This window comes from Elephas maximus, chromosome 6 (assembly GCF_024166365.1).
Source record: "Elephas maximus indicus isolate mEleMax1 chromosome 6, mEleMax1 primary haplotype, whole genome shotgun sequence".
Classification (NCBI taxonomy): domain Eukaryota; kingdom Metazoa; phylum Chordata; class Mammalia; order Proboscidea; family Elephantidae; genus Elephas; species Elephas maximus.
In genome coordinates this window covers 24,883,871-24,903,624 of record NC_064824.1, presented here as the reverse complement: position 1 = coordinate 24,903,624, position 19,754 = coordinate 24,883,871, and the positions used below count along the sequence as shown (strand labels likewise).

The following is a 19,754-nucleotide window of genomic DNA, read 5'->3' as shown; positions in this document are numbered from 1 at the left end:
TGAAAGAAGATATGTTTGGGAATTACCAAAATAATGATTTATAAAATAGTTTGAAAATAAGATTGATTGATGTAGTACACTTTACCTAACAAGGTCATTTTTGGATATTAATACCTTCCTGAAAGCTATAGTAAACAAAATATGTGTAGTTCACATAAGAACAGACAAAATATTTGTGGAAGAGAAACAGATGTGTGTATATGAGGACCATCCATATATAATACAAGAGTCCCTGGAGGGCACAAATAATTAAGTGCTCCACTACTAACCGGCGGGTTGGTGATTTGAAACTACCCTGAGACGCCTTGGAAGACAGGCCTGGTGATCTTCTGAAGGGTCACAGCCTTGAAAACCAACCCTATGGGGTAGTTCTACTCTGAACGTGTAGGGTCACCGTGAGTTGGAATAGACTCAACGGCAACTATCAAGAACATATATAATATAGTTAACTGTTTCAATTCAGTAGATAAGAATTATTTAATAGATTATGTTAGCATAATATGCTCTCCCACTGAAAGGAAATAAATTTAGACCCTATATCTCACAGTTACCAATATAAATTTCTTTGGATCAAAGAAATAAATGTGTATCAGATATCATTGTTGTTAGTTGCCATCAAGTTTGCTTCAATTCATGGTAACTCCATGTACAACAGAACAACTTTGTCTGCTCCTGCATCACAATCCACAATATGCTTGAGTCCATTGTTGTGGCCACTGTTTGTCTTCAAACCTAAGAGGCTCATCCTCCAACATCATGTCAGACAATGTTCTTTTGTGACCCCTCAGGTTTCCATTGGCTAATTTCTGGAAGTAGATCACTAGGCTTTTCTTCCTAATCTTTTGTAGTCTGGAAGCTCCTTAGAAACCTAACATGGGTCACTCCTCTGGTATTTGAAATACCAGTGGCGTAGCTTCTAGCATCATAGCAACATGCGAACCACCACAGTATAGCAAACTAACAGATGGGTAGCGTATCAAGTAGAGATGGTGAAGTATAATTCTTCAGGAACCCAAGGGGTTGTATTAGATGCATTGACATAATCTCAGAAAATTAAAAATTTGGGAACTTTGAAACCAAAATCTGTTCTTATTGAGATATCTCAAGGGATAAATCAATTTCTAAAACCCTAATTGTATTTAGCTCATCTGATTAAAATCCCAAACTTTCAATGAAGGAAAATGAATTTTAGAGTCAGAGGAAAGGACTGTTTTGTTTTGTCAAACAACGAGCGCTCATCCTTATATCTAACCTGCTCCCACTCCTTCTCTTGCCTCTCTCATTACCCTCTCTCTGCCTTTTGAAACGTTGAAATCTGTAAGGTCCTTGCTCTATTTTTAAGAAAAGCTTTCTCAGATTCTTTCCACAAGACATTTTCTCCCCATTCTCTGAATTTGTGTGCACACTGCATCCTTATTCTGACACCTGTCATATTTTTTCTTGTTTTAGAGTGTAATCCCCTAGGGGGTGGAGATATGTCTCCTGCACCTTGCAATACTTAAAACCTTGAAAATTGAGAGGCTCACTATTGTTGAATGGATTAACTAGGTTCAAATTTTGGTGTGTCAGGTTGCATGTTGGGCAGATGATCAAATATATATCACTGCCTATTTTAGCATTTTGTTTTTCAAATTTATATATAATCACTTTGTCTTATGCTAAGACTGGGATCAAATCGGTCTCACGAATTCCACCAGTTTTTGTTTTTTTTTTTTTACTGTTTCTTCGCAGTTCTTTTAAGTTTTAAATATATGGTTGATTCATGTGAGATGGAATTGCATTTGAAGTTATACTGGTTCTTTGCCCCTGCTTTTCAGCTGGAAAAAGTAAAGCACTTGCCACAGTAAGTACTGAAATTTGTAAAAACAAAATCTAATGAGGTTAGGATACATCCTTGACATTTTGTTTTCAACCAAGTGAAGGTCACAACTGAAAGTTCACAAAGATGACTTTGCATAGCAAATAAACAATGCCATTATTTTGCAAATAAAATGAAATATTGCTGTCTGTAGCCTCAAATGTAAAAGGGTGTTTGCTATTATGCTTACTTTCGGTACTCGAATCATGTTGTCCTTCTGTTTCTTAGATTTCAGAACCTAAAAAGAAGAATGTATATAGGGTGTACAGACAGGTTATCTGTCTGCCAGGGACTAATATGAAATGTGTGCTTTTCATTAATCTAAGATATTATCATTTGAATTTTTACATTTGACTCTTAAATCCACTTAGTACTTGTTGGGTGGTAATGGTTTGGTGAAATTTGGTATTTATTCAGTTTTCTTTATTTGGTAACTTCCTTCCGATTCCAGAAGGCTTCTTTATCATATACATTCAAGTCCCCCAACTCTCCCACAGTTGGTTTTTAGAATGAAACTGCAAAATCTCATTAAAGAGAAAATGTCAAAGTGGTTTTGGAAAGAAGGGGCTAGGTTATGTTTAAGTTGTGACACGTGTGCCCCATGGGCACAGTGTACAAGAGGAATTCTTAACTGCTTTCGTATTATGTATCACTACAAGAACGAGATTAAACCATTGGATGGATTCATGCTAGATCAAGACAATTTTAATATTAAAATAATTGAGGTCACTGAAGAAGACCAGAAACAGGCAAACCTCAAATATCAAAAGCCATTTTAAAATAGTCACTTCATGTTGTCATCTAGTTAACGTATTTCCTTAAAGAGACATATTCCAAATTTTAAAATTTACAATTCTGTCTTAGTTATTCAGTGTTGCTATAACAGATATACGACACGTAGATGGTTTCAACAAACAGAAGTGTATTCTCTCACAGTTTAGGAGCCTCGAAGTCCAAATTGAGGGCACCAGCTCCAGGGGAAGGATTTCTCTTTTGGTTTCCCGGTTCTCGTAGGTTCTCAGCTCAGGGACCCTGGATACTAAGGATGCACTCCACTCCTGGCTCTTCTTTCCTGATAGGAGTGAGGTCCCTCCTCTCTGCTCACTTCTCTCTCCTTTTATCTCTTGTATGATGAAAGGTGATACAGCCTACACCCCAGGGAAGCCCCCCTTATGTTGGGTTAGGGCTGTGACCTGAGTAAGGTTGTTGTATTCTACCTCTTTAACATAACCTAATCTTACCTCATTAGCCAATGGCAGAAATTAGGATTTATAACACATAGGACAATTATATCAGATCACAAAATGGAGGACAGCCACACACAACTGGGAATCATTGCCTGAGCAAGTTGACACATATTTTGGGGGGATACAATTCAATCCATTACTCTTGGTCCCCCAAAATTCATGTCCTTGCCACGTGTAAAACACTTTGATCCCATCATATCATCTCAAATGTCTTAATCAACTGCAAGTCTAAATTTTATCCTAGGGCAAGATTTTTCTTCATCTGTCTAATCTAGGGATTTTTTTTTTAATTGTAGATGAACTCACAAATTCATCTGAAACTAGACTGTCTTTAGAAGACCTCTTCAAGAAAGACTTTGTGCTTCATGATCCAGAAGCTCGGTGGATCAATGGTATGTGCATGACTTTTTAATATTTATTTTGAGATATGCATAATTCAAATTAAAATAAATAATGGTGTTTGTAGTTAATATTTTAATTGGGGTTATGCTCCAAAGAGAACATATTATTTAATCCTAAATAAATACCATGGCTCACCTGAGAGAAAACCAATTCCTAAGGTAGTTTATCAATAATGTTTATCATGCAAATGTTAAACTAGCTGCTCTCCCTATGCTGTTTCCTCCTGATCATTAGTTCTGTGAAACTAAGAATAAAAAATAAAAAAAAAATTTATATGTGTTAAATTTCTAGCATTTGCTTGAATAATTGATAATTCTTGGTGTAGTATATGTATGTTAGAAATCTGTCTATCTGTCTGTCAATATTTGTAGGTGCTTCAACTTTGGCAATCTGCTTAGCTTTCTTTTCTTGATTTGTGGCTTCTTTTTCAGCTTAAGTCCTACAAACAAGAAAGACTTTTTGCAAAGTTAAAATCACATGGAAATATATTGCATATAGCCTATTCCTGGCCTCACAAAGAAACCACCTCAGAGATTCCCTTAAGTCAACTTCTGATTTTATTATTTTCAAAAAGTTTAAGATGGCATTTACATTAGAATGGGAAACAACCAAAACAAATAAACAAATCAACAAGTGACTCCATAGACTTTGATTGGCCTTTATGGCAGGTAGTTGGGGGTGTTATTGAATGATGTAGTCCTAAGGAATGTCCCGATAAGAAAGGAAGTCAGCTTTTCATTCCTTAAACATCCCAATTTTGCCTGACCATCATGTTTGGGCAGTTGTGAGTCTTTGCCCTTCACTTCATTCTGATGTAGTATTTTTGCCTATTTTTAAAGCATAGAGTAGATTATTTCTATGATAGATAAAAGGAGCTTTGCCTTTTTACCGAATAAAGATCATCTCATTCACAGTCCATTCTTTTCTAATATTTTAATTAAGTGTGCTTATGCCTGCAAATTAAACTTAATTTATGGAAGGCATAAAAAGAATAATTTAAGTAATGTAACTCATGAGGGCAGGGGCCAAATCATTCTTCTTCACCTAGCGGTGTTACAGTTGCCTCAGCAGGCACTCAAGACAATTTTTGAATAAACACATGGATGTATTCAGTTGAAGTCCAGTGTCACTATTTCATAGACTCTAGTTGAAATTGGTCAGAAGATGAATGTTTTTTGTAGTGATAGTATTACACATAGTAAACAACATCACAATTGTATTAACTTGTATATTTTTGCTTTAAAATATTCATAAATTTGGGACTTGTCGGAATTTTGCCTTTTCACTATGATTATTTCAAATGAGTATTATGACTATTAAAGGCTAATAAAAGAGGTGTATCTTTACAAATGCTCTCCTATACCTAGCTCTCTCACAAATCTATTTCCTAACATGCTATATTAAAACTCTTGTTATTACTTAAAAAAACAAATTCGTTGCTGTCAAGTTGATCCCGACTCATAGTGAACCTATAGGACAGAGTAGAACTGCCCCATAGGATTACCAAGGAGCAGCTGGTGGATTCAAACTGCCGACCTTTTGGTTAGCAGCTGAGCTCTTAACCACTGTGCCACTAGGGCCCCATGTTGTTACTTAGTAGCAAGTATTTTCTATTGAGGGAGGTGACAAAAAAGCGAAGTTACCAGGATTTTGTATTAATAGGTAGCATTGTGAGTCAGTAGATTTGAAATGTTAAATAATCTTCGGATTTATTTGCCATGAATTTTGCTCAGTTGTAGAAATTTGTATAGTCTTTGACTTTGAAAACCAAGAAAAAGTCGTGATCCACATCTCCTTTCTCAGGTTAGCTTGGACTATTTAAAGAGCCGTGTACTCCTGTGTATAACTGACCCTTTGATATTGAAGTTCCAAAGGACTGGACCGATATTTAAGTAGTGAACTACAGGCTAAATTAAGCCACTTTTCAAATCTAGGACACAGCTCTACTTTTACACTTCACAGGATACCAAATGATGTATTTGGAGTTAATCAGCTCAATCATTTTCTTAGCAATTTCTTTACCAATCATTGGTAAACTTGACCTTGAGAATACATACTAGAACAAAGTTGCAATGTTTATATTATATCCCAAGTAATATCTAACAGATATTGAACAGAACACGGGGATACCACATGGAAGTCAGGAAAGGTGTGCGTCAAGGTTGTATCCTTTCACCATTCTTATTCAGTTTGTATGCTGAACAAATAATCTAAGAAACTGGATTATATGACGAAAAATAGGGCATCAGGATTGGAGGAAGACTCATTAACAACCTGCTTTATGCAGATGACACAACCTTTCTTGCTGAAAGTGAAGAGAGCTTGAAGCACTTATTGATGAAGATCATGGACTACAGCCTTCAGTATGGATTGCACCTCAGCATAAAGAAAACAAAAATCCCCACAACTGGACCAATAAGCTACATCATGATAAATGGAGAAAACATTGAAGTTGTCAAGGGTTTCAATTTACTTGGATCCACAATGAACACCCATGGAAGCAGCAATCAAGGAATCAAACAACACATTGCATTGGGTAAACCTGCTGTGAAAGACCTCTTTATAAACTGTTGAAAAGCAAAGGTGTCACTCTAAGGACTAAGGTGCACCTGACCCAAGCCATGGTGTTTTTAGTCACCTCATATGCATGCAAAAGCTGGACAATGAATAAGGAAGATCAAAGAGGAATTGACACCTTTGAATTGTGGTATTGGCAAAGAATATTGAATATACCGTGGACTGACAAAAGAACAAACAAATCTGTCTTGGAAGAAGTACAACCAGAGTGCTCCTTAGAAGCAAGGGTGGTGAAACCTTGTCTTTTATACTTTGGACATTGTTATCGGGAAGGATCAGTCCCTGGAGAAGGATATCATGCTTGGTAAAGTACAGGGTCAGTGAAGAAGAGGAAGACCCTGGAGGAGATGGATTGTTACAGTGGCTGCAAAAATGAGTTCAAACATAACAGTTATTGTAAGGATGGCACAGGACTGGGCAGTGTTTCATTCTGTTGTACATAGTGTCGCTATGAGTTGGAACCAACTTGACGGTACCTAACAACAAAGTTTATATAATATAAAAAAACCAAAAAACCAAACCCAGTGCCGTCGAGTCAATTCTGCCTCATAGCGACCCTGTAGGACAGAGTAGAACTGCTCCATAGAGTTTCCAAGGAGCACCTGGTGGATTCAAACTGCCAACCCTTTGGTTAGCAGCCAAAGCACTTAACCACTATGCCACCAGGGTTCAACACTATTGAAGACAATGGTCCCAGTGTCATTGTACTGAGTACATTGGGCTGGTTTTCAAGAAGAGGAATGGATTTCTGCTCATTCTTTCCTATCATCCAGCCCAGATTGCCTGACAATCACTATTTGTCCTATTTGCATATTCCTCAGATAGCCAGGAAATACAGTGAAAACTATATGAATAGAATATGTAAACTTGGCCTCATTATTACAAATCACATCTGAATGTAAAATGTGAGTTTTTTTCTTTATTCTCGAGAGATGTCTCACCTGGTTTTCTTAGTAACTTAGTGACTTGACGAAGTCTAAACTGAGCTCATTTGGAAGCTTCATTTAATTCTTGGAGGTCACCAGGGAAACACTTCCTGGATTGCTGGTCCAGGAAAGGAGGGCGTCGAGACAGTTCAGACATGTGCCAGTTGTCAGTGACGTAATGTCATTTATTATCCTGATTCTCAAACAACATACCTGAGAATGTCATTGCAGCATTGGACGTGTGCTCGTGATCATGGTTAGCTTAACAAGGACTTTACCACAAACCTGCCCTTATCCTTGAAATCTCCATTTTTATGTCACCTTGACATATGGAGGCGCCCCGGTGGTGCAGTGGTTAAGAGCTACAGCTGCTAACCAAAAGGTCAGCAGTTGGAATCCACCAGCTGCTCCTTGGAAACCCTGTGGAGCAATTTCTACTCTGCCCTATAGGGTAGCTATGAGTCAGAATTAACTCGACGGCAACAAATTTGATTTAACACGTAGAAGTCCATTTTCTTTAATATTATTCATTTCCCCACATACATTGGATGATCAATTGATCATCAAACCAAGAGCTAACATTAATTGAGTGCTTTCTACACTAAATTCTGCGTTAGATGCTTGACATACATATTTTATAGGATAGCAAATAGTAGCATATGAGGTTAAAATCATTAACTCCAGAAAAAACAGAGGCTTACCAAGAAACATACTCAAAGACACAACTGACAAGAGGTGAGGTCTGTTTTAAGCATATGTTTAAGTGTAAAGTTTACCCTCTTCCTCTTCATTGTTTCACTCTGACATGCCTTTTTCAACATCTAATACATATACCAGCCACCTCTTTTACAATCTCGTTGTTACTAATTCCCTTGTCTTGAACATTACAATAATATTTTTATCTCACCAGATATGTCCGTATAACTGTTATGCATGCAATTGCTAATGGAAAGATATGCACGAATATTTATTGGCATGGTCATGATATAGTAAGTGAAACAAAGATGGCTTCCCAACAGTGTCTTTAGTACATGATTTCACATTGGCTGTGTTGTGTAAGAGAAAGTATTTCCAGATGGCTGGATCTTAACCTGCTTCTTTTTCTTCTTTTTGTCTATTTCTTTTTTTTCCTAAAATTTCCTCAATTAATATATATGATTATGTGGTTTTTATTGTAATAAAGAAGAAACATTGTTCTCCCTTTTTTGGTCTCGTCGGTCTACCAGGTCCTCTAGCAGTCTCCTGTCACATAAAGCATTCTCAAGCCTGGCTAAAAACTGCTAATGTGACTCTCAAGAACCATCAGGGACACTCTTTTGCTACTGGAATAAATTCCAGACTCCTCCCTTTGGATTCCAGGCCTCTCATAAGCTAGCCTTAACGCTCTTCCCAATGTTTCCACTTCACAGTATGTTTTCAGACAAACGGAACTACTTGATATTCTTCACAAATCTCAAAGCTTGGTGGCTTTGCCTATGTGATTTTCTCTACCTAGACTGTCTTCACCAGTCTGGAAGTCCAGATTCTATCCCTCTTCGATGCCAGGTGCAATGCCAATAACCATTTTTTTTCTGCCAGTTGCAAGTAACATCACCTTCCTTTAAACTCTTGGAGTCTCTTTTTTATTGTCTAATATAGAAATTTTGACCTTCTCTATGACTATAACACGCTCAATTTCCTCTAAGACAGTGCTTCTTAAACTATTGTGAAAGGCCACTGTTTTAAAGATTTAATTCATTTGTTTTTATTTTCAGTTTGGCATGAACCAATACTTTTGTAAAATACAGTACAAGTAGGGGGCAGAGCCAAGATGGCGGACTAGGCAGACGCTACCTCGGATCCCTCTTACAACAAAGACACGGAAAAACAAGTGAATCAATCACATACATAACAATCTACGAACCCTGAACAACAAACACAGATTTAGAGACAGAGAACGAACTAATACGGGGAAGCAGCGATTGTTTCCAGAGCCTGGAGCCAGCGTACCAGTCAGGTACGGCACAAACACAGAGAGCTGCTCCACCCCCCTGAACTAACCCCGGGAGGGGGACCAGCCGGTTCCGTGGGCAGCGTGGGATGCAGCCAGTAGGAGAAGTCCCCGGGAGGCAGTGACTGGTCTTGGAGCAGGAAGAGCAGCGTCCCACCCCGGGAATGGTCTTGCCGGGATTTGGACTGGACGCAGATACGGCATAAACACGGAGAGCTGCTCCACCCCCCTGAACTAACCACGGGAAGGGGCCCAGCCGGGTTGTGCAGGCGGCGTGGGACGCAGCCGATAGGAGAAGTCCCCGGGAGGCAGCGACTGGTATTGGAGCAGGGAGAACAGCGTCCCAGCCGGGACATTCGGTCACGGCACAAGCACGGGGAGCTGCTCCACCCATCTGAACTAACCCCGGGAGGGGGCCCACATAGTTTGCGGGGGCGGCACGGCAACGCGGCTAGAGGGACGAGAAGTCCCCGGGAGGCAGCGACTGATTTTGGAGTCGAGAGTGCACCGTCCCAGTAGGGGAGCCTTGACGCTGGGCGTGGGGCTGGAAGCGGAGAATCTGACCGTGACTCCAGCGGGCCACACCCCCCGGGCAATCTCCACACACCCAGCACACATAGGCGACGCGCCTGCGGGAATCTCAGATATAATAGTCATTCCAAGCAAGACAAGCAACTCTGGCTACATTCTGAGGTGCTACTCTCCTATCTCTCTGTTCCCTCCCCCACCCTCCCCAGGCAGCTTCATTAACATCCGAATAGCCTGAGCCAGAGGGAGAACTCTGATAGGGATCTGACTGCATTTTTTTTTTAGCGGATTTTCTGGAAAAACTAGTTTCCCAGTGATGGCTCGGAGACAACAATCCATATCAAACCACTTAAAGAAGCAGACCATGACAGCTTCTCCAACCCCCCAAACAAAAGAATCAAAATCTTTCCCAAATGAAGATACAATCCTGGAATTATCAGATACAGAATATAAAAAACTAATTTACAGAATGCTTAAAGATATCACAAATGAAATTAGGATAACTGCAGAAAAAGCCAAGGAACACACCGATAAAACTGTTGAAGAACTCAAAAAGATTATTCAAGAACATAGTGGAAAAATTAATAAGTTGCAAGAATCCATAGAGAGACAACATGTAGAAATCCAAAACATTAACAATAAAATTACAGAATTAGACAACGCAATAGGAAGTCAGAGGAGCAGACTCGAGCAATTAGAATGCAGACTGGGACATCTGGAGGACCAGGGAATCAACACCAACATAGCTGGAAAAAAATCAGATAAAAGAATTAAAAAAAATGAAGAAAACCTAAGAATTATGTGGGACTCTATCAAGAAGGATAACCTGCGGGTGATTGGAGTCCCAGAACAGGGAGGGGAGACAGAAAACACAGAGAAAATAGTTGAAGAACTCCTGACAGAAAACTTCCCTGACATCATGAAAGACAAAAGGATATCTATCCAAGATGCTCATCGAACCCCATTTAAGATTGATCCAAAAAGAAAAACACCAAGACATATTATCATCAAACTTGCCAAAACCAAAGATAAAGAGAAAATTTTAAAAGCAGCCAGGGAGAAAAGAAAGGTTTCCTTCAAGGGAGAATCAATAAGAATAAGTTCAGACTACTCAGCAGAAACCATGCAGGCAAGAAGGGAATGGGACGACATATACAGAACACTGAAGGAGAAAAACTGCCAGCCAAGGATCATATATCCAGCAAAACTTTCTCTGAAATATGAAGGCAAAATTAAGATATTTACAGACAAACACAAGTTTAGAGAATTTGCAAAAACCAAACCAAAGCTACAAGAAATACTAAAGGATATTGTTTGGTCAGAGAACCAATAATATCAGACATCAGCACAACACAAGGTCACAAAACAGAACATCCTGATATCAACTCAAATAGGGAAATCACAAAAACAAATTAAGATTAATTAAAAAAAAAATACACATAACAGGGAATCATGGAAGTCGACAGGTAAAAGATCACAATAATCAAAAAGAGGGACTAAATACAGGAGGCATTGAACTGCCATATGGAGAGTGATACAAGGCGATATAGAACAATACAAGTTAGGTTTTTACTTAGAAAAATAGGGGTAAATAATAAGGTAACCACAAAAAGGTATAACAACTCTATAACTCAAGATAAAAGCCAAGAAAAACGTTAACGACTCAACTAACATAAAGTCAAACACTATGAAAATGAGGATCTCACAATTTACTAAGAAAAACGTTTCAGCACAAAAAAGTATGTGGAAAAATGAAATTGTCAACAATACACATAAAAAGGCATCAAAATGACAGCACTAAAAACTTATTTATCTATAATTACCCTGAATGTAAATGGACTAAATGCACCAATAAAGAGACAGAGAGTCACAAACTGGATAAAGAAACACGATCCATCTATATGCTGCCTACAAGAGACACACCTTAGACTTAGAGACACAAACAAACTAAAACTCAAAGGATGGAAAAAAATATATCAAGCAAACAATAAGCAAAAAAGAAGAGGAGTAGCAATATTAATTTCTGACAAAATAGACTTTAGACTTAAATCCACCACAAAGGATAAAGAAGGACACTATATAATGATAAAAGGGACAATTGATCAGGAAGACATAACCATATTAAATATTTATGCACCCAGTGACAGGGCTGCAAGATACATAAATCAAATTTTAACAGAATTGAAAAGTGAGATAGATACCTCCACAATTATAGTAGGGGACTTCAACACACCACTTTCGGAGAAGGACAGGACATCTAGTAAGAAGCTCAATAGAGACACGGAAGATCTAATTACAACAATCAACCAACTTGACCTCATTGACTTATACAGAACTCTCCACCCAACTGCTTCAAAGTATACTTTTTTTTCTAGTGCACATGGAACATTCTCTAGAATAGACCACATATTAGGTCATAAAACAAACCTTTGCAGAGTCCAAAACATTGAAATATTACAAAGCATCTTCTCAGACCACAAGGCAATAAAAGTAGAGATCAATGACTGAAAAACTAGGGAAAAGAAATCAAATACTTGGAAAATGAACGATACCCTCCTGAAAAAAGACTGGGTTATAGAAGACATCAAGGAGGGAATAAGGAAATTCATAGAAAGCAACGAGAGTGAAAATACTTCCTATCAAAACCTCTGGGACACAGCAAAAGCAGTGCTCAGAGGACAATTTATATCGATAAATGCACACATACAAAAAGAAGAAAGAGCCAAAATCAGAGAACTGTCCCTACAACTTGAGCAAATAGAAAGTGAGCAACAAAAGAATCCATCAGGCACCAGAAGAAAACAAATAATAAAAATTAGAGCTGAACTAAATGAATTAGAGAACAGAAAAACAATTGAAAGAATTAACAAAGCCAAAAGCTGGTTCTTTGAAAAAATTAACAAAATTGATAAACCATTGGCTAGACTGACTAAAGAAATACAGGAAAGGAAACAAATAACCCAAATAAGAAACGAGAAGGACCACATCACAGCAGAACCAAATGAAATTAAAAGAATCATTTCAAATTATTATGAAAAATTGTGCTCTAACAAATTTGCAAACCTAGAAGAAATGGATGAATTCCTGGAAAAACACTACCTACCTAAACCAACACATTCAGAAGTAGAACAACTAAATAGACCCATAACAAAAAAAGAGATTGAAACGGTAATCAACAAACTTCCAACAAAAAAAAGCCCTGGCCCGGACGGCTTCACTGCAGAGTTCTACCAAACTTTCAGAAAAGAGTTAACACCACTACTACTGAAGGTATTTCAAAGCATAGAAAATGACGGAATACTACCCAACTCATTCTATGAAGCCACCATCTCCCTGATACCAAAACCGGGTAAAGACATTACAAAAAAAGAAAATTATAGACCTATATCCCTCATGAACATTGATGCAAAAATCCTCAACAAAATGCTAGCCAATAGAATCCAACAACACATCAAAAAAATAATTCACCCTGATCAAGTGGGATTTATACCATGCAAGGCTAGTTTAATATCAGAAAAACCATTAATGTAATCTACCACATAAATAAAACAAAAGACAAAAACCACATGATCTTATCAATTGATGCAGAAAAGGCATTTGACAAAGTTCAACACCCATTTATGATAAAAACTCTTACCAAAATAGGAATTGAAGGAAAATTCCTCAACATAATAAAGGGCATCTATGCAAAGCCAACAGCCAATATCACTCTAAATGGAGAGAACCTGAAAGCATTTCCCTTGAGAACGGGAACCAGACAAGGATGCCCTTTATCACCGCTCTTATTCAACATCGTGCTAGAAGTCCTAGCCAGGGCAATTAGGCTAGACAAAGAAATAAAGGGTATCCGGATTGGCAAGGAAGAAGTAAAGTTATTACTATTTGCAGATGACATGATTATATACACAGAAAACCCTAAGGAATCCTCCAGAAAACTACTGAAACTAATAGAAGAGTTTGGAAGAGTCTCAGGTTATAAAATAAACATACAAAAATCACTTGGATTCCTCTACATCAACAAAAAGAACACCGAAGAGGAAATAACCAAATCAATACCATTCACAGTAGCCCCCAAGAAGATAAGATACTTAGGAATAAATCTTACCAAGGATGTAAAAGACCTATACAAAGAAAACTACAAAGCTCTACTACAAGAAATTAACAAGGACATACTTAAGTGGAAAAACATACCTTGCTCATGGATAGGAAGACTTAACATAGTAAAAATGTCTATTCTACCAAAAGCCATCTATACATTTAACGCACTTCCGATCCAAATTCCAATGTCATATTTTAAGGGGATAGAGAAACAAATCACCAATTTCATATGGAAGGGAAAGAAGCCCCGGATAAGCAAAGCACTACTGAAAAAGAAGAAGAAAGTGGGAGGCCTCACTTTACCTGACTTCAGAACTTATTACATAGCCACAGTAGTCAAAACAGCCTGGTACTGGTACAACAACAGGCACATAGACCAATGGAACAGAATTGAGAACCCAGACATAGATCCATGCACGTATGAGTAGCTGATATTTGACAAAGGACTAGTATCAGTTAATTGGGGAAAAGATAGCCTTTTTAACAAATGGAGCTGGCATAACTGGATATCCATTTGCAAAAAAATGAAACAGGACCCATACCTCACACCATGCACAAAAACTAACTCCAAGTGGATCAAAGACCTAAACATAAAGACTAAAACGATAAAGATCATGGAAGAAAAAATTGGGACAACCCTAGGAGCCCTAATACAAGGTATAAACAGAATACAAAATATTACCAAAAATGATGAAGAGAAACCCGATAACTGGGAGCTCCTAAAAATCAAACACCTATGCTCATCTAAAGACTTCTCCAAAAGCGTAAAAAGACCACCTACAGATTGGGAAAGAATTTTCAGCTATGACATCTCCGACCAGCGCCTGATCTCTAAAATCTACATGATTCTGTCAAAACTCAACCACAAAAAGACAAACAACCCAATCAAGAAGTGGGCAAAGGATATGAACACACATTTTACTAAAGAAGATATTCAGGCAGCCAACAGATACATGAGAAAATGCTCCCGATCATTAGCCATTAGAGAAATGCAAATTAAAACTAGGATGAGATTCCATCTCACACCAGCAAGGCTGGCATTAATCCAAAAAACACGAAATAATAAATGTTGGAGAGGCTGCGGAGAGATTGGAACTCTCATACACTGCTGGTGGGAATGTAAAATGGTACAACCACTTTGGAAATCTATCTGGCGTTATCTTAAACAGTTAGAAATAGAACTACCATACAACCCAGAAATCCCACTCCTGGGAATATACCCTAGAGATACAAGAGCCTTCATACAAACAGATATATGCACACCCATGTTTATTGCAGCTCTGTTTACAATAGCAAAAAGTTGGAAGCAACCAAGGTGTCCATCAACGGATGAATGGGTAAATAAATTGTGGTATATTCACACAATGGAATACTACGCATCGATAAAGAACAGTGACAAATCTCTGAAACATTTCATAACATGGAGGAACCTGGAAGGCATTATGCTGAGCGAAATTAGTCAGAGGCAAAAGGACAAATATTGTATAAGACCACTATTATAAGATCTTGAGAAATAGTAAACCTGAGAAGAACACATACTTTTGTGGTTACGAGGAGGGGAGGGAGGGAGGGTGGGAGAGGGTTTTTTACTGATTAATTGGTAGATAAGAACTGCTTTAGGTGAAGGGAAAGACAACACTCAATACATGGAAGGTCAGCTCAATTGGACTGGACCAAAAGCAGAGAAGTTTCCGGGATAAAATGAATACTTCAAAGGTCAGTGGAGCAAGCGCGGGGGTCTGGGGAACATGGTTTGCGGGGACTTCTAAGTCAATTGGCAAAATAATTCTATTATGAAATCATTCTGCATCCCACTTTGAAATGTGGCGTCTGGGGTCTTATATGCTAACAAGCGGCCATCTAAGATGCATCAATTGGTCTCAACCCACCTGGAGCAAAGGAAGATGAAGAACACCAAGGCCACATGACAACTAAGAGCCCAAGAGACAGAAAGGGCCACATGAACCAGAGACCTACATCATCCTGAGACCAGAAGAACTAGTTGGTGCCCGGCCACAATCGATGACTGCCCTGACAGGGAGCACAGCAGAGGACCCCTGAGGGAGCAGGAGATCAGTGGGATACAGACCCCAAATTCTCATAAAAAGACCAAACTTAATGGTCTGACTGAGACTAGAGGAATCCCGGCGGCCATGCTCCCCAGACCTTCTGTTGGCACAGGACAGGAACCATCCCCGAAGACAACTCATCAGACATGAAAGGGACTGGTCAGCGGGTGGGAGAGAGACGCTGATGAAGAGTGAGCTAATTATATCAGGTGGACACTTGAGATTGTGTTGGCAACTCTTGTCTGGAGGGGGGACGGGAGGATAGAGAGAGAGGGAAGCCCGCAAAATTGTCAAGAAAGGAGAGACTGAAAGGGCTGACTCAAGAGGGGGAGAGCAAGTGGGAGTAGGGAGTGAGATGTATGCAAACTTATATGTGACAGACTGATTGGATTTGTAAACGTTCACTTGAAGCTTAATAAAAGTTGTTTAAAAAAATACAGTACAAGTAATTTGCTAGAAAAATGGAATGATAGAGATTCTCAATTTTTTTTTCTTATATTTAACAGACCTGAAATTACAGGAATTTCGAAGTGTAATTTCAAACTGCAAGTGTATGTATAGGCAGTTAATAGAATTGCTATTATACTCATAGATTTTGTCTTTCTAAAATTGGATTAAAAAAAAGTTTGAATGGAATAGTGGGTATCCAAATTAAATGCCTATTCTTGTATCTCAAACAGAAACCGGCATATCAATATTTAAAGTTTTTAGCATCGTAAGTGAGCTTGCTTCCTTTTTATTAGCCCCTCTAGTTTGGGTTGATGGCAGTAATACAGGGCATAGTGTATATCAAGACTTGTTTCTATTTTTTGTTTTAGTAATACTCATAGGAGAGAGGAGATAAGTCTCCAAGGTCAGGATGATGGCCATGAAAGAAAAGATTTTAAAGCAGTTTTAGCAATCTTGGCATAATCATTTTAAGCTTTTCTACAAAATGAATCAAGTGGTGCTATGTTTTTGAAATTTCTCTTCAACTCTTTATCAGTAACCAGTTTCAAAATTTATCCTGAGTATAGATAAATTATCTTTTGATCAAAAACTGGATTTTTGGATTTTTAAACACTTCTTGTTGCAGATGTGACCTTAAATATTCACACCTTTTAATGAGATTCTACTTCGTACAGTTAGTTTGTGATTTGCACACCCCAGTAGTTTGGCAACACTTGTGCAGTGAGATTAATCCGCTAATCATGCAGTTGGATATGATTCCACGTGTGTCAGAGTAGAGCTGTGCTCTGTAGGGTTTTCAATGACTGATTTTTCAGAAGTAGATTGACAGGTCTTTCTTCCAAGGCATTAGGTGGGCTGGAACTGCCAACATTTTGGTTAACAGCTGAGCACTTAACAGTTTATGCCATTCAGGGACTAGTGCTCAATACATAGTATAATGTAATAAACTATGATATTTTCCTTGATATATAAAGGTGGGCCCATTGATTCCACAGCCAGTAGAGGGCTAAATTTCAGTTTTTTTTTTCATAGGAGACAAAGATATTTTTCAATGATCTACTCAAACCTGTCCTCCCCAATACCAACATGTGAAAATTCTTGCAAAATGGCTGGCAGGGATGAATGATACTGGGTGAAGCTCTGGGTTTCATCTTGATTTTATTAGACTTGTGCTAGAGCCAGAGGAATTCATGTGCCACATGATATTCCAACACAAATATTAAATATTTTAAATGACATGTGACAGTGTGATATATTGAAATAAGAAAGTCATTGAAACTAGACCAGTCAGGGCCTTTCAATGAGTTAGATAAACCTTCTGAGTCTTGGTTTCTAAACTTGGGACTGTGAAAAATAAACAAGCTACAATAAATAAAAAGCAAAATGTCTGAAGCCTTGCCAATTTTCAAATGATAGAGTTTCTGAGAGCTGCTTTTATAGATTCTCTGGACACTTATTTATAAATGCCCCTGGCAATTTTGTCCTCATGAAGTATATCTGAGATATTGAATACGCAGTGAATAGCCACTGTGAACGCCTTTGTGAAAATAAAACATATTATTGTAAATAGCAATAATATTTACAGTAATTAGTGAAACTAATAATTAAGGGGGTTAGACTCATAATTGGGGATCAAGCGACTCAATCTATTTTTATTGTTTCTATTTATTCTTTTTGTTTGTTTGACACTATTTTATCGTTATTTGATTTTTGTCCATATACCCAATTTGGTTGAGTTGCAGCAGCTGTTGGATTCTTCACACGCAGGGAGCTGGTTACAATTCCTACAGCACAACCCTGGTGTGTAGTGGTTAAGAGCTACACCTGTTAACCAAAAGGTCGGCAGTTTGAATCCACCAGGCGTTCCTTGGAAACCCTGTGGGGCAGTTCTGCTCTGTCTGATAGGATTGTTAGGAGTCAAAGTCGACTCGAGCTTGTTTTTTTTTTTTCGGCCTGTATTCAACTCTGAATTAGAATTTTAACTCCTGTCTCCTTTTTTTTTTTTTTTTATCTTCTTGGTTAGAATTTTAATTTTTTATAATCATCAAACTGATATTCAATTGATGTAGAGTTGAATTCACACCTATGAATTTCTTGAAGGTTATTTATTTTTTTATTGCAACATAATTTATAAGAGCAAAATGTTGGGTAGTTATAGCAAATGTACAAAAATAGATGTATGGTTAGATAAAAAATAAATTATTTTACATCCATTTAATGAAGTGCTATGCAGCCTTTAAAATTGACCATTTGAAAAAGATTAGTGACATTGGACCATGTCCAGAATAAAATGTTAAGTGAAAATAGTAGAATATAGACTTATATGCATAGTATATTCATAGTTTTATCACATACATGTATCATGTACACTTGTACCTATGAAGAATATGTTAGAATTCATTATGCCAAAATATTGAATAATTTTCTAATAGCGTGATCATGTGTGGCTGTTTTTATTTTCTTCTTCTTTTGTCTAAATTTTCCAAATTGCCACGAGTATGTTGTTACTTTCAGAAGACTTCGCTAAAATTCCCATTAAAAAGTAACTTTCAGCTGTTAAATCTTTATTTTGTTATTATATATTAGGAGACTTAATATTATTTTAGAGTCCCTTAATGGTGCAAATGGTTAATGTGCTCAGCTGCTAACCAAAAAGTTGGCAGTTCAAGTCCACCCAGAGGTACCTGAGAAGAAAGGCCTGGCAATCTACTTCCAAAAAATCAGCCATTGAAAACCCTATGGAGCACAATTGTACCCCAACACATATAGGGTCATGAGTCAGAATTTACTCAACAGCAGCTTGTTTGACTTTGATTTATTTATTATTTGAAGACAATTTAGGGATGAGGGTTCGAATGTACAGTCCCAGCATTGTGGTGGTGGTGGGGAGTGGAACTGAAAATAAAAGAGGAAAATAGCAACACAGCCGTATCTACCAAAAAAAAAAAAAAAAAAACCAAACCCATCGCCTTCAAGTCAATTTTGACTCACAGCGACCCTATAGGGCAGAGTAGAACTGCCCCATAGGGTTTCCAAGAAGTGCCTGCTGGATTCGAACTGAGAACTGTTTGGTTAGCAGCTGAGCTCTTAACCACTGCACCACCAGGATTTCCAGACTTCTCTACAGTAGGCCTAGAAAGAATATCCTCCCCCAAAGGCTGGGATGAAATAAAGACTACGCTGCTTTCCTTCAAAAGACTCAAAAGAGAGGCAGTCACAGGGGGAGCTTGAGGGTTATTCCTGACTCTAGGAAAATGCACATGTCCTCAGGGCAGGGGGTTATGGATGCTTCTAAGGAGCAGCTTCACTCCCTTCTTTCCTAGGAGGTTGAGGCAGATTGTTCCCTGTAGTTTACACTGTTCTTTTTTGCTTCCAGTAATATAAACCCATAGATGCCTGCTGAAGTTATGACATCCCAGCCTAGTTCCTGATTTATATCTCAGAGATTCGAAAATTAGGTTAAGCATATAATTAGTTGTTATCATAGCTGACCTTATCGCTTTGGAGTAATGTGTGTCAAAGGATCTTACCATCAAATATAGATAATTTCCTGCCAAAATTAAAGAAGTGCTTACAAAAATATACTGTTAAGCACATTTAATTTTCTTT

General features: G+C 38.0%; 1 protein-coding gene across 1 annotated transcript in view; it reads left to right on the top strand.

Annotated features, from left to right (window-relative positions):
• DPP10 (dipeptidyl peptidase like 10) overlaps window positions 1-19,754 on the top strand; it is an 846,520-nt gene that overhangs the window by 228,130 nt on the left and 598,636 nt on the right. The window contains exon 3 of the mRNA XM_049889192.1: window positions 3,402-3,497. Coding sequence (XP_049745149.1) covers window positions 3,402-3,497 — 96 coding nt within the window. The remainder of the gene's footprint in view (window positions 1-3,401; window positions 3,498-19,754) is intronic.